General features: G+C 47.2%; 1 protein-coding gene across 1 annotated transcript in view; it reads right to left on the reverse strand.

Annotated features, from left to right (window-relative positions):
- Positions 1-13,465, reverse strand: part of TMEM132E (transmembrane protein 132E) — a 128,046-nt gene extending 114,581 nt beyond the window's left edge. Inside the window, exon 1 of the mRNA XM_080983995.1 lies at positions 12,565-13,465. Coding sequence (XP_080840121.1) covers positions 12,565-12,640 — 76 coding nt within the window. The 5' untranslated portion in view covers positions 12,641-13,465. The remainder of the gene's footprint in view (positions 1-12,564) is intronic.
- Positions 13,466-16,310: the final 2,845 nt, after the last annotated feature.

Consider the following 16,310-nt stretch of genomic DNA (forward strand, 5'->3'; position numbering starts at 1 on the left):
AATGTGTCGTCAACCACTTTGTGATTTTTTCCTTTAAAATATAAAGCAATATAGAAATGGAAATGATAATCATCTTGATAAATGGCACCTAGACATTCTGTGGCAATGACCGTAACGGAGGTTTAAGGTGGCATTTGGAAATTAGCTTATTCTGTATATCTGAGTTTCTAACTCTGGCTAGCAGCCATCAACAACCCTCTCCTCCCTGAATGCAAGAACATTTTAAACTAGTTTGTTTCTATTACAGTACTTGGCATTTTATAATGCAGCAAGCCGCCTTGAATCCCAAGTTGGGACAATGGCAGGATATAAATACATGTAACGACAACAACCTTTATCAGTTTCACCATAGATGGGAGGGGAGACAGTGAACTCAGATGGGAATCATAGAATCATAGACTTGTAGAGTCAGAAGGGACCACGAGGGTCATCTAGCTCAACCCCGTGCAATGCAGGAATCTTTTGCCCAAGGTGGGGCGCGAACCCAGGACTCTGAGATTAAGAGTCTCATGCTCTACTCAACAACAACTAAGGCAGGGAGGGAGGAGTCCGTGGCCTTCCTCCTGGTGCTGCTGCAGGACTCAAACTCGCAGCCCAACAACACCCAGAGGGTGCCAGGTTAGGGGAGTGAAAGAAAGCCATTTCCAAATGTGGACGACTCTGTGGAGGATGAGGAACAGACTTCAGATCAAGCGCATCTGATCGCTTATGACACGCAACACGAGGAAGCTGGCAGGGGTTGCACTTACAACTCTATTTTTCCTGGAGGGCCATCAATTGATTTTAAGAACCTGCTACAAATGCATTTGAAGACCTGAGCCTTCGCCTTTCGCAAAGGTGCACCACTAACAGGATGGAGCCCAAAAAAGCTCTCTGAGACAAATTTCACACAGGCCATCAAGCTGTCAGTCAGAAACCCAAAATATCTCAGAGGCAGGTTGCTGGGAACCACAGGAGGGGCAAGAGCTCCTGTGCACAAATCCTGCTTGGAGGTTTCCCACTGTGAGAACAGGGTGCTGGACTAGATGGGCCATTGGCCTGATCCAGCAAGACCCTTCTTAAGTTCTGAGGTTCTTAAGAGTGAAGGACAACGTCAACACGGAATCTCCTAGCTCACGCTGGAAGCAACTTCACTCTAGCACTTGCATGGGAAAGATCTGTGCACTTCCGAATATTGTGGGACTCCAACTCCCATCAGTCCCCAGCCGACATACCCAATGGTCCAGGGATGATGGGAGTTGGATGCCAAAAACATCTGGAGGGCTGCGGGTGTTTCCCCATCCCTGCTGTAGGGACCAAAACCTTCCCAAACCCTCTTAGAGGTTTGTTTGCTTATTTCTGTACCCTTGCAGCCATTGCAGCAGCTGTGAGTTCTATAAAACAGATTGTGTCAGTTGAAACTTTAATGGCTAGGGAAGTCAGCATAGAGGTTAAGGGTACAGGGAGAGTCTGGGCATCTGGAGCATAGCTGTCAACTTTTCCCTTTTCTTGCAGGGAATCCTTTTCGGAATAAGGGAATTTCCCTTAAAAAAAAGGGAAACGTTGACAGCTATGATCTGGAGGTCAACTGCTTTATCTGTTTAAACCCCATGGAAACCCATTTCTGCACCTAAACATCAACCAATATCACATTACGTTCCCTCTTAGACCCGCAGCATGCCCATTTCCATGGATGACTTCATGTTTATCATTCATGCCATAGGTTGACACACTAAAAGAGGATTAGACAAAGTCATGGAGGAGAGAGATATTGGTGGTTTCTAGTCATGATGGCTCCGCTGGGCTTCCACAGTTGGAGGCAGCAATGCTTCTGAATACTAGTTGCTGGAAACCACAGGAGGGGAGAATGCTCTTGGGCTGGGATCCTGCTTCCGGGGGGGGGGGGGGAGTTCCAGAAAGAGGCCCGGTGAGAACAGGATGCTGGACAATATGGGCCACTGGCCTGATCCAGCAGGCTCTTCTTATGTTCTTCTGCACTTAAACCAGCTTCTCATTTTATTTTATTTTTGCCTCGAGGGAAGGCCACATCTGCAAGAGTTTGGACTGGGGGGGGGGGCAGGATTATAGCTTCATTTTATCTGACTTCACCCCACGCTCCCTACCAGCCCCTTTCTGAATCCTGACAAATGGGAGCAGGTTCACAGGTTGTCAACCCAGCCTAAAGGAATGTGTAAACAGGATGTTGCAGTGATTCAGCTTAAGCCCCAAGGCAAATTCTTTGGAGATGCATAAGAGAGGGAAAAATTGTTTCCAGGAATCTGAGGCAAGTCTCCTCTCTCTCTCCCTCTCCTTCAAGCCCCCACCCCGCCAGCCCCCCATGCCCCATGGGAAAAGAAAGCCCTCCAGCAATAAAGAGGATGAGGAGTACAGGCTTCCCACCCCCCATGAAAGTTACTCCAAAACAGCTTGAACTGGTTCACAAGAGAATCTGGTCATGCCTCTTGCCACTAAATTCTAGGTCCTTCGTTCACAGATATAGAATCACAGAATCATGAAGTTGGAAGGGGGCACAAGGGTCATCTAGCCCAACCCCGCCACCGCCACCATGCAGGAATCACAGCTAAGGAATCCCTGGCAGGTGGTCCATCCAACCTCTGTTGAAAAACCTCCAGTAAAGGAGAGTCCATCTTCGCAGGTAATCTGTGCCACTGTCAAACAGCTCTTACTGCCAGAAAGAGCTTCTCAACGCTTAGTCAGAATCTCCTTTCTTGTCATTTGGAACAGCAGAAAACAAGCTTGCTCCATCTTCCACGGGACAGCCCTTCAGGTCGTTGGCTACCACGTCACCTCTCTGTCTTCTCTTATCTGGGCTAAACACAGCCAACTCCATCAATCATTCCTCATAAGGCTTGGTTCTCAAGCCCTTTCATCATCTCGCTCACCCTCCTCTGCACACCATCCAGCTTGTCGACATCCTTCTTCAACTGAGGTGCCCAGAACTGGACACAGCACTCCAGGCAGGAGAACAGAGTGGTGCTGTACTCTATATATATCCCGTTCCCTGTCATTTACAAGATGGTTGCCATGCCACGAGCCACAAATTTGTACTGGATATTAATATAATACTCAAAATTGCTATTTTGGTCCCAAAACTGAGGCCTCCCATCAAGGGACGAGAAAGAGAGAGAAAGAGAGAATATTTGTGCTTCACTAAAGCTAATATAATTGCTAATGTGGACGACCATCTGCATCATCAGACACAAGATGCTGGTCCTTTCATCTGACGAAATGGACAAGAGTCTGCAAAATCTGGTGCCGTAATTAAAGGGTCAACGTTCGAGGCTCTACAGCAGGGCTGGGGATCTTCTGTGGGTCCAAGAAGGGCTACATCCCCTTCTGGGAAGGCCAAATGCCAGCAGTGAGCACGGCCGGGGAGAGGAAAGGGGAGCAGCAACAAATCCAGATGTTACCCAAGCGAGTTTCTACACACCCCTCTTGATCCCCCGGCCAGACAAGCGAGAGGCATTGTCAAGAGTTCAAGGACACAGTCCAGCCAAGCAAAAACACTAGGGCCAGTGAGAGGCGTGGCTGGGAAGAGGGTGTGCGGCTGGGGTGCATTTGGCCCCTTGCCTTCAGGTTCCCCACCTGGGTCTTAGGATTCTGCTGCTGACTCTTCTGCAACACATAGACACTGAAAGTCTGGAACAGAAAGCGAACGAGGAGGGTGCGGCTGCAGAGGCGGATTCAGAGGAGTGCAACCAGTTCACTGGGCGCCGAGCCGAGAGGGCATCGCAGGAGGTACCACAACAACGCTGAATTATGGAAGGTAAAAGGCGGTGGGGTGCTGAATTTTGGCAGTACACAGGGCGCCACTGAAACTTTATTTTTTTTTTTAATAATATTTTTTTATTGCTTTTTTCCAAGGTCAAAATCCATCGTCAATTTACACAATAAAAGCAGTTTTACAAAGAAAAAGAAAAAGTTAGAAAGAAGAAAATTCACTTTTCCACATCTTTTTTCATAATCAACTGGACTTCCCCAGATCTTCCATCCCTGCATTCTTTACAATAAAAGAATATTATACAGCAAGTTAATACCTTGTTTCATATGTTTTTGTACTTTCATCTATTTATATATTCTAAATTTAAACTTTTCACCGTCATAACTTAATTTCAATCATTTTCAAATCTCAATACTGAAGCATGTTTTTCCCAAAACTTAGCAAATTCTCAACTTTCATATAGCTTGTAATGTTTTTGTAGATAGTCCTTAAATTTTTTCCAATCCTCTTCCACTGCCTCTTCTCCCAGGTCTCGGATTCTGCCCGTCATTTCAGCTAATTCCATGTAGTCCATCAGTTGCGTGTGCCACTCTTCCAGTGTGGGTAACTCCTGTGCCTTCCAATATTTAGCTATAAGAATTCTTGCTGCTGTAGTTGCATATAAAAAGAAAGTTCTATCTTTCTTTAACACTCTCTGGCCCACAATGCCCAGGAGGAAGGCCTCTGGTTTCTTATTAAAGGTATACCTAAATACCTTTTTCAACTCGTTATAAATCATTTCCCAAAAGGCCTTCACCCTCGGGCATGTCCACCAGAGGTGAAAGAATGTTCCTTCAGCCTCCTTACATTTCCAACATTTATTGTCTGACAAATGGTATATCTTTGCGAGTTTGACTGGGGTCATGTACCACCTGTACATCATTTTCATAATGTTTTCTTTTAAGGCACTACATGCCGTAAATTTCATACCGGTGGTCCATAACCTTTCCCAGTCTTCAAACATAATGTTGTATCCAATATCTTGTGCCCATTTTATCATGGCTGATTTAACCATCTCATCTTGAGTATTCCATTTAAGCAACAAGTTATACATTCTTGAAAGCACTTTCGTCTTAGGTTCAAGTAATTCCAACTCTAATTCTGATTTTTCCACCTGGAAACCAATTTTTTTGTCCTTTTTGAAGATCTCTAAAATTTGGGCGTAATGAAACCAGTCTCGCACCTTTCCTTTCAATTTTTCAAAACTCTGCAACCTCCAAGTGTCACCCTCTCTTTCTATTATTTCACAATATTTTGCCCAGCCACCCCCCATATTAAGTATTTTTGTGGCCTTAGCCTCCATCGGTGATAACCACCTCGGAGTCTTGTTTTCAAGTAAGTCCTTGTATTTAGTCCAGACAGTGAACAAAGATTTCCTGACAATATGGTTTTTAAACATCTTATGAGACTTCACCTTGTCGTACCACAAATATGCATGCCACCCAAAAGCATTGTTAAACCCTTCCAGATCTAGGACATCAGTGTTTTCTAACAAAAGCCAATCTTTCATCCAGCAGAAGGATGCAGCTTCATAATACAACCTTAAGTCCGGCAGGGCAAATCCCCCTCTTTCCTTTGCATCTGTTAGTATTTTAAATTTTATTCTGGGCTTTTTGCCCTGCCAGACAAACTTCATAATGTCTCTCTGCCATTTTCCAAAACACTCCACTCTGTCCACGATCTGCAGGGCCTGAAACAGAAACAACATTCTTGGCAATACATTCATCTTAACTGCAGCAATTCTTCCCAACAAGGAAAGTTTCAATCTTGACCAAATTTCTAAATCCTTTTTGATTTCAGACCAGCATTTTACATAATTGTCTTTAAATAGATTCAAATTTTTCCCGGTCAAATTAACCCCCAGGTATTTCACTTTTTTAACCACATTTAATTCTGTTTCCTTTTGAAACCCATCTATTTCTGAAGGTGTCAAGTTTTTTGCCAAGACCTTAGTTTTTTGTTTGTTTAACCTAAATCCCGCCACCCGACCAAACTCAGAAATTAGTTCTAAAGCTCTTTTTGTGCTGGATTCTGGCTCCTGTAATGTCAAAACCAAATCATCTGCGAAAGCCTTCAGTTTATATTGTTTTCCTCCGACCTGTATTCCTTCCACCTGCTGGTCCTTCCTGATCAAGTTAAGCAACACCTCCAGGACAGAAATAAATAGCAAGGGTGATAAGGGGCACCCCTGTCGTGTTCCTTTTTCAATTTTAAACTCCTCTGTCACCACATTATTTACTATCAATTTAGCTTTTTGCTCTGAATAGATTGCTTCAATACCATTTTGGAACGCCCTTCCCACTCCCATCCCTTCCAAATTTTTCTTCATAAACTTCCAAGATATATTATCAAAGGCCTTCTCCGCATCTATAAAAATCAAAGCTGCTTTTGTATTCAAATTTGTCTGCAATAACTCCAAAACATCAACAATATTCCTGGTGTTGTCAGACAAATGCCTGCCAGGGAGAAAGCCTGCTTGGTCTTTATGAATTACTTCTTTTAAAACTTTTTTCAGTCTATTTGCCAAGATATCAGCAAAAATTTTATAATCCACGTTTAGGAGTGAGATGGGACGGTAGTTCTTAAGTTGAGTCTTTTCAGATTCCAATTTTGGTATCAAAGTGATGAATGCCTCTTTCCACGATTCTGGTGCCCCCTTCCCTTCCATAATTTGGTTACATACCTCCATTAATGGTTGAGCCAGATATTCCTTCAATGTCTTATAATATTTGGAGGTAAGTCCATCTGGGCCTGGGGATTTGCCCAATTGCATGTTCTGAATGGCACTTTCAATTTCCTGTTGTGATATTTTGTAATTCAGGGCTGTTTGTTTATCTTGTGTAAGTTTTTGCAGGCCGTGACTTTTTAAAAATTTATTTATCTCCATCTCCACTTGGGGTCCTTGAGTGAACAATTTTTTAAAGTATCTCTGGAAGCACTTTCTAATTTCTTCTGGTTTCTGAATACATTCTCCTTCAACCTCTAGATTGGTAACAAAGTTCAATTTTTGTCTCTTTTTCAGCTGCCATGCCAGCAGCTTCCCACATTTATTAGCCGACTCGAATGATCTTTGTTTCATCTGTTTAATTTTCCATTCAATTTCTTGATTTGTCAGTTTCACATATTGTGCTTGATGGAATTTTATTTCTCTTAAAACCTCTTTTGATTTTGGATTAAGTCTCAACTTTTTCTCTCCGTCTCTTATCTTCTCCAAAATCTTGTCCTTTTTACCATTCCAGAGTTTTTTCTTAATAGTATTCTGTTGTATCAGGAACCCTCTCATAACAGCTTTACTCGCGTCCCAGATTGTTTTCTTTTCCACCGAAGTGTTCAAATTTATTTCAAAGTAATCTTTCATCGTTTTTTGGGCCTTCTTCACAATCTCCTGATCTCTAAACAAGGAGTCATTCATTCTCCATCTGAAGGATCCAGCTGGTGTAAGTCTTAAGTCTATTTTCAAAGCATTATGGTCGGAGCAAGTTTTAGGGCAGATCTCTATTTTTTTAGTCTTAGGAGCCAGTCCTCTAGATATCCAGATTTGGTCGATTCTTGTCCAGGATAGGTGGGCCTCAGAAAAGAATGTTCCCTCTTTACCTAGAGGGTTCTTTGTCCTCCAAATATCAATCAAGTCCATATTGTCTGTAAGTTCAAAAAAAGTCTTTGGTAGTCTGCCATCTTTAGTCAAATTTTGATTTTGTGACTTATCCATATGCGTGGAGACAACCCCATTCATATCTCCCATCAGAATGATGTTAGTATAGTCAATATAGTCCAGCATTATCTCATGCAGCTTCTTATAAAATTCCGATTTCCCCTCGTTTGGTGCATAAATTCCTACTATCAGAAATTTTTCTCCTTGTGATTGTATTTCAATCGCCAAAATTCTTCCTTGTTCGTCTTTAAACACAAATTTTGGTGCTAGGCTCTCCTTTGCATATATCACAACTCCTCTTTTTTTGACTTTATCTAATGATGTAAATTCTTGGCCTAGTCTCTTGTTGGTTAATACTCTTCTATGGAGCCTAGTTACATGAGTTTCTTGAAGGCAAATGACGTCTAATTGTTCTTTCCTCAATATATGAAAAATTCTCTTCCTTTTCTCGGGGGAATTTGCGCCATTAATATTCCAACTAAAAAGCTGCAAAGACATCCTGGATCAATTTGTCAACCGATGGGGTTGTCTCCCTTGTCGTCTATATCCAGAGGTGGATCTGGTTTTGCACCAGGCGTGGGGGGTGGCCAAGTACCTATTGTTCCTTTCCGAAGGTCCTCCCCGTAGTCGTTTAGGAACTTTTCTTGCTCCTCTGCTGTTCTAATTTTTACCTTCTTGGGCGCCACTGAAACTTTAAAACCCAAAGTCTGCTACTGGCAGCTGGTTCACACGGGGCCCGGAACACATCTGCAAGTTCCCTACCCTTATATAGCTACTCCAGTGGACCAAACTGAAACCCTCTTTGGCATTCCAGCAGGTTTCATGCCAAAGGACTCTTCTTGGCAGCCTTGTTTGTCCCCACAAATATCTGGTATACTGCATCTGGACAGGGGGGTTCCACTGAGCCTTCACTGGATAAGGAGTCACATCCTGGCCAATTGCTGTGGCTGGGTTGGTCCTCCACGAATTTGTCAAGCTCATCTTTTTCAAAGCCGTCTGTTCTTTCGGCCATCCTCACATTCTTGGGGTGGCAGATTCCACCCGTCAGTTAACCATTTCTTCATGCAGCACATGGCTAAACTATGGAACTCCCTCCCACAGGAGGCAGTGACAGCCACCAACTTGGATGGCTTAAAAAGAGGATCGGACAAATTCATGGAAGAGCAAAAGGCTATGCTGCGCCTCCACAGTCAGAGGCAGCAGTGCTTCTGAATACCACTTGCTGGAAACCACAGGAGGGGAGAGGACTCTTGTGCTTGAATCCTGCTTGCTGGTTTCACAGAAGAGGCATGTGGTTCACTGCTGCCAGAACAGGATGCTAGACTAGATGGTCCCTTGGCTTGATCCGGCACACTCTTCCGTTTTTATCATTGACCACCACCAAGGACCAGTTGCAGCTTAGAAAACAGCCTTCTTTTTCATCGCTCTCAATTTTCAAGGGCTGAGATTCGGAGTGGGGGGTGGGGGGAAAGATATGGATGATTCATATGAAAGCATACAAGGCGAGAGAACTCGAGCGGGAGCATTTATTTGTGGGGTGGGTCCCCAAGCACACATACACACCGCTTTCGACCTCAAGCAATCACAGCTCGAAAACATTAAATATAGCAACCCTCTCCAATGAACACACATCACCGCGGCCAAGAAGGAGAGTCCGCTGCAATTTGCAGCCAGCTCCTGTCCCCACCATCATCCCCAGACTCATCTGCCATCTGCTCGCCCAGGGAGGGGGGAAGGAGGCCCCCACCAATGAGCTCCCAGCCTACTTGTAAACTTAAGCGCGTAGAAAGCGACGCAGGCAGTAAAGCCCGGCGCTCCGACCCAGAGCTTTTGAACGCTGTGCCGTGATATATTATTAATCGTTTTTATAATGCGATGCCATAGATTGCTGTCGCTCGGGGCTCCGTTCCCATTCCTGGGGTTTGGCTGGGTGTGGGGGGGAGAGGAAGGAAGGGGGGGCAGCAAACTGATTTCCCCCCCACTCACACACACAAACACACACCCTTCCACAGTGCAAGGAGAAGAGGCAGCTGCTGGAATAGCTAACTGTACACACATAGCAGACACACTACAGGGCTGTGCACAGGAGGGGTGATGCGGGAACAGGAGGAAAACTGGAAGGCAGAGGAGCAAAAAAGGGAAAGTTGCCACCCCCACCAAGGCTGGGGCACAGTTTCGGTTCGGGTCTGCAGGGACAAAACACCAGGTCCTCTCCAACGTTAGAGAAATGGGCAGATGAGAGACCAAATCAGGTCCCGTCATTCCTCTGGCTGGATGTAACCCATCGCCATCCTCTTCTGGCAAAGCGACTGTGTTTGACCTGTGATAAATCCAGATTCCCTTGAAATGCGCAGGTCGGGGAGGAGGGGGGATGGAAGCTCAGCCCCACTGACAACTTCACCAGCATGCCCCCCCACGAGTAAAGCCCTCTCCCCACCTCAGATCTCTCCCCTTCCTTCGTACAAAAAGGATGAGTAAAAAAGAAGGCAGGCAGTCTCATCTTTCTCGATTGCTGTGTACAAGACCAGACTTTCCCAACGGAGAGGTGCAAAGATTTGTATAGGGAGCCACTGTTACACGACAGGAAATGTCTTTATGTGTTTGTGTTTGGGGGCGGTCATTGCTTCCAAGAAGTCCCACACACACCATCCACCACGAACACCACCACCACCCCAACGTTGTGCCTTCCAGAGAGCCCTTTGCACACACACACACACAAAAAAACCAATGGGGGGGAGGAAATGGGGCGCCGTGCACCTGCCCCAGATCTGCCAGAAACACACATCAATATTAAACACACAGCAATATTTCTGTTCTCCTTTGCTCCATACATAGGTCCTGAATTGCACCCGGTATTATAAGCACCACAGAGAAAGAAGTGTTTCTCATGCAATCCAACCTGCCTCTGACTGACACACACACACCTAGCACAGTGAACCCCAAAAAGCCAGTTTGCAAAGAGGAAAAGTGAGGGGGGGTGCTGAATACATAGCATTGTCCGTGGTCCACTGCAGACAGATCAGGGAATCCACTCCCTGGGCAGAATGATGGTGCCAAAATCCCTAGCGGCTACTAGCCGTTTTGCAGTTCTAGAGGGAAGGGGTGATTCAGGTGCAAGGTTGCAAGAGACACCCACAAACTCTCTGTGGTCGTTGTCCCCCCTCCCCCCCAAAAAACCCCACACAAATGAAGCTGCGGTCTCAGTGTAAACGCATTCAAGCCCAGGGTGGAGTAGTGCTTAAGAGTGTCAGAGAAGGCCTGGGCAGATCCTGGTTGAAATCCCTACCAGGAGCGCACGGTTGCTGTCCTCAGCCTACCTCACAGGGTTGGCGTGAGGGTAGGGGCAGCTTGAGCACTTTAGGGGTGGAAAGAGGGGATACACAAAGGAAGTGGGTAAGAGAAGGTGCCAGTCTAAGCTCAAGAAGCCAGATGCAAGTGTACACTCCGAATGACACACCGCCATGTACCGATTCCTTCCCCTGAAAGGGCTTAAAACCCCACAACACAACCTCCAGGCATGTGCAGAGTGCCTTGTCCTCAGCAATGCACCTCCACACACAAACATCCTGGGCAGGGATTCCAGATAGCTGAACCCCTGGACCTATCTGCTTGGAACTTCTCTGCCCATGAACCACGTTGAGGATCCTGCCACACCATGAAGGGGCTGTTTAAATGGGGAGGGGGGTCTTTTTTGGTACCGCAGGAAGTCAGGAGGAGGTTCAGAACTACTCCAGCAATTATCACAGAGAAGCCAGTGGAGGAAGCTTGTTTCACAGCCATTAATCTTTGAGCGGGAGGGTGTGATCTCAGATTCAACCATGTCTACATGGTCTCTCCCCCCCACCCCACGCCCAGCACTGACATTCTTCCCTTCCCTCTTCCAATCAGAGGGACAAATAACCTGCCATTATATTAAGCTTTTTTATTATTATTAAAAAATGCACATATTCACAAACCTCTTCCATTGAGACAGGACGTGATAGCAAAAGCTATGTCAGGGAAGACTAAGAGGCAAGCCCCTATTTCTCCTAATGATCAGGGAGAATCCCACTCCCAAGAATGAAATAGCCCCTGCTGCAAAGAAGGAAGGGAGGGGGTTGATAAAGAAGGTATGTAGAACCTTCAGGTCCAGAAGTAGTCTACCTGTAAAGATAAGCTGCTCCAGGAACCGGCAGCAAGGAGAGAGCTGTGTTAATTTTTGTGCCCCCCCCCCATGGGTGAAGTGCTTCAAAAGGGGCATCTGCTAGGCACAAAACAGAGAAGCCTTTGGGGTTTTTCCACATCTGCTAAGAAGCCAGCCAGTCAAGAGTTAATTTCGACAGCAGGATGGTTGGAGTGAGGGAAAGCCCTCTGCTTATGCTCAGAGGCTCCGCTTCATGGGACGAGGCTGAGACCCAACATTAAAATCAAGGGGTTGATATAGGCCTAGGCTTTCTCTCAACCTTGGTGCAAGGAGAGGAAGGCACTCTGTACATGCTCCGTGCTCCTTTCCTTGTTAGCCTCAAACCACTCCACATGTTTTCAGAGCCGCCTTTTTGAAGTTGTGTCGCTGTGTCCCAGATCTGAGCCCCACTCCTTCAGAACTCCTTCAGAACAAGTCTGGAGTTCCAGCTTCAATGAAAGGGAGGGAGGAGAGAGGGAGACAAATGCCTGAATTAGGGGTTCATGGATGCCACCCCACTCCTCTCAGAGAGACTCACGTCAAGTCCAGCAGTTACACCAACTGGCCCAAGAAGTCCATTCATCAGCTTCACATTTCTGCAGGCAGCAGTAATCGAAATGCACTCTGCAAATGCTCAGATGCCCAGGGGAAATCGAAATACTTCTCTGGTTCCCCAGACAACATCCAACACGACACTTGGTCTGCTCAAGGGGGGGGGGGGTCCACGGATGCTTGTTGGGCTGGCTCCAAAACGCACTCTGCACATACCCCGAGGTATAAACACCCCAGACCACGAAAGAACAGATCGCTTGTTTGCTAACGCCTAGCCCCCGAAAAAAGCAATCCAAGTTGGGCCGGGGTGCTCTCTGCACAGGCCCAGAGACACTCTCGTCTTTCCAAATTGTTTCTGGTTTCCAAAGCATGCTCCGGAGCCAAGGGACGAAACCCGCCCCGTCCTCCCTCCGCATCCGGCATAGGGGGGAAACTCACCATGGCTGATCAGAGCCCCGATGCAGCAGAAAAGGGCGGCGGGTCCGGAGCGAGCCCTCCCCGCCGAGGCGGCCATGGCGGAATCCGGGTCGAGGCGTGGAGCGGGCAGAAGCGAAATCCAAGCACGTGCGAACGGAAAGACGAGCCCAAGCCGAGACGTGGGAACGGGGGGGCGAGGTAAGGGGCGGGGCCACCCCGGAGACAAAGGTGGGGGGTCCAGAGGGAGATGGGCCAAGGAGGGGGGGTCCCACCTGCTCCTTCCTCGAGCCACCCCAGATTTCCACCAAAGGGGGGAGGGTCCCCCCTTTTTGTCTACCCCCACCAAAAAAATAATAATCAAGAAGCTTGGGGCGAGAGGGAAGGGGAGCGAATCCCACGTGCAAACCCGGGCGAAATTGGTTCGAAAGAATCAGGGGGGAGGCGATTGGGGGGGTGTTAGGCAGTAATAATGGCAGGAGGGGAATCTGGGCGGGGGGAGATACAAACGGATGGATAGGGGGAGAGAACAGGGCAGCCGGCGAAGTCTTGATGCAAAGCCCCTTTTAAAAAAAAAATCTCAGAGCCCCCCCCCAAATAAAAATGGCAAAGCCCCCAATAGAAAAAAATCAACTCCCCCTCAATTAAAAATGGGGGGAGCAGAGAAAAAAGTAGATAGAGAGGATAGAAAACAAGAGAGCCCCACCACACCAAAAAGTGTTGGGGGCGATTTGGGGGGTGGCGCTGCTATAATCCAAAGCGCTCCTGCTTCTCCGCCGGGGCGTCCGAGGAGGCGATCCGAAGGCCCGGCCTGCGAAGGGGCGTCCGAGGCAGGAGCCGGCCCGGGCGAGCGCCGAGCCGAGCCCGGGGAGAAGCGCCGCTCCGGCTGGCTCCTGCCTCGCCTCCCGGGTCCTCCTCCGCGGCGAGGCTGCGCCGATCTGAGCTCTCTGCCGGGAACGGCGAGCGCCGGAGAAACTCCCTCCGCCCCCCGCCAGCCGCCCACCCCCTCCTCCTCCTCCGGGCCCCCGCTTTCCCTCCCATCACGTGTTTTCCCCAGAGTTTCTGCCGCCGTGTGCACGCCCCCCCCCCATTCCAGGGTCAGGATGCGTTTGCACACACGCGTACACATTTCGGAGCGGGGGGGGGGAGGTATAAGGCTGTGTATACGGTCACCGGGGGAGGGTTTGCGCTCGGTGGCAGAGCGCGCGTGCTTTGAATGCAGAAGGACCCGCTTGCAATCCCCGGCGTCTCCAGGCAGGGATCCAGAAAACACCCCTGCCTCAGAAAGCCTGGGGAGCAGCTGCCGGCCCGTGTTCGGGGCTGGAAGCGATAATGCTCTGGGTCTTAATGGGAAAGGGCGGTAACTCAGAGGTAAGGAACACCTGCTTGGCACGCAGAAAGCCCCTGGCAGCATCTCTGGGTAGGGTGCCCTGGCGAACCTCTGCCAGTCAGAGTAGACCGCGCCAGCATGGCGTAGTGCATGGGTAGGCAAACTAAGGCCCGGGGGCCGGATCCGGCCCAATCGCCTTCTAAATCGGAACCAGGTGTATTTACTGGAGTAGAATGTCTGCTTTTATTTAAAATGCATCTCTGGGTTATTTGTGGAGCATAGGAATTCGTTCATTTATTTTTTTCAAAATATAGTCCGGCCCTCCACAAGGTCTGAAGGACAGTGGACCCGCCCCCTGCTGAAAAGGTTTGCTGACCCCTGGCATAGTGGCTAGAGTGTTGGAGGAGGGAGACCAGGGGGAAGCAACTGGAACCCTGGAGAATAGAATCATAGAACTGTAGAGTTGGAAGGGACCTTGAGGGTCATCTAGTCCAACCCCCTGCAATGCAGGAATCTTTTGCTCAACGTGAGACTCAAACCCATGGCTCTGAGAGTAAGTCTCACGCTCTACCAACCAAGCTAAAGCTCAGTGTCTAGTCAGTGTAAAGAGTACACAATGCTAACAAAGGTCTGACTCAGCACCTTTTCCTACCTTCCCATTTATTTCATCCCATTATGCAGAGCAATGAGAACTAGAATCTTTGCATTATTTCTCAGGGGAAGGGGCCAAAGCTTGACGGGCAGAGCTACTGCTTTGCATGCAGAAGGTCCCCAGGTCAATCCAGGCAGCACCTCCAGGTAGGGCTGGGAGCGTCCCCTGCCTGAAATCCCGGAGTTGCTGTAGACAACACTGAGGCAGATGGACTGACGTTATAAGGTCTTAGGTTTGATCCCCAGGGGCACCTTCAGTTTGGGCTGTGAATGCCACACACACACACCGGGTTTTATTTAACAAGATGTAAATATTGCTTGATGCAAAAATATGATATAACATATGATGTAGAATATTCACTTTAAAATTGCTATAAAAATAGACTTTAAGAATGTGAATGTAATAAATTCATTGAAATGTAGGGTGGAAATCAATAGGTTTATTATGTGCTTGCTCGGGAGGGGGAGTTTTTAACAGAAATTGAAAGCTGTGCAGCAGAGGTGCCCGTCTAATATCAAGAGGCAGACAGTTCCAGGGGATAGATGCTGCCGCACTAAAAGATCAATTTCTCCCATTTGTGGAAAGATCAGTAGTACACATTATTTCCTTTTAAAGGGGAGGGCATAAAGATATTAAAGTCCAGAGTAAAAAATGACAACTGCTCCAGTACTGAATATTATCTTTATTAGTTGTATTAGCAGTAGTATTAATATTTCTTGCCAGCCCTTCATCTAAGATCTTGGGGTGGGTGACACCAATCTAAAAATACAATATTAAAATAAACTGCAGGGTATAAATGTTATAATAATGATAGCCCTGTTGCACAAAGGTAACGTTCTCACTTTTTTTCTCTCTGCCCATTTTTGCTTCTGGCCCTGCTCACTGCCTGCATGTGGCCCCCGGAAAATTTCCCAGAAGCAAATGCGGCCCTCAGGCTGAAAATGCTTCCCTTTCAGAGAGAGAGATCTCAATCAGACTTACAAGGCTGGCTGGACAGTGTGGCCTTTTCTGACCCACTCATCAGTTTGAGAGATGGCCATGGGGGGGTCCTCAGGTGGCAGCATGGACTGCACCATTTCACAGGGGGCAGAACTGCAGTTTTGAATGCTCCCTTGTGGAAAAACTCTCCCTGTTAAGTATGAAACAAAGCCTGGTGGCCTAAACAGAACCCTTTTCTCCCTTGTGCTGTTCCCGTCCCCTCCGTCTGCAAAGATTAATTGCAGGGAGGTGCTTTTTACAAAATGACATCACCCACCTGCAGTCTGAAATGGTATGGTCCATTCTATCACCTCATTCATGCCTCCTGCTAAGGTTTCAATCCTTCACTGTAACAGGTTTTTTTGCTAAATTGCTGCACTGTGGGAAGGGCTGTGCATGACCTCTTTGGACTCCCCGTTCTGCTCTTAACTCTTTTGTTGTTGCTGGGTTTGATGATAAATTGCAGTTTTATTACAATTCAATCCATCACATCCCAGGCTACAGCTATTCTGAACGAAGTGCAAGATGGGGAATCTTCTAAATAAAGAGAAATAAAGATGAGTGATTCAAACTTATTGACGTGTGTGTGTGTGTGTGTGTGTGTGTGTGATTATGATCCAGCTGCAGGCAGATTTATCTTGATGTGCAAATGGCTTTCACTGACAGGTAAGTGTGTGAATGATCCAGAGATCCTGTCCTCTGCGCTGACAGTTTTGCACATTTATTTATTTTTTATCTTCAGAAGCATTTCTGAACTGCCTGTTTTTGTTTGGTTTGGTTTTTTAAAAGCTCTTAAGTGGTGCGGGAAAA

Source organism: Podarcis pityusensis (genome assembly GCF_964106645.2).
Source record: "Podarcis pityusensis genome assembly, chromosome: 15".
Taxonomy (NCBI): Eukaryota; Metazoa; Chordata; class Lepidosauria; order Squamata; family Lacertidae; genus Podarcis; species Podarcis pityusensis.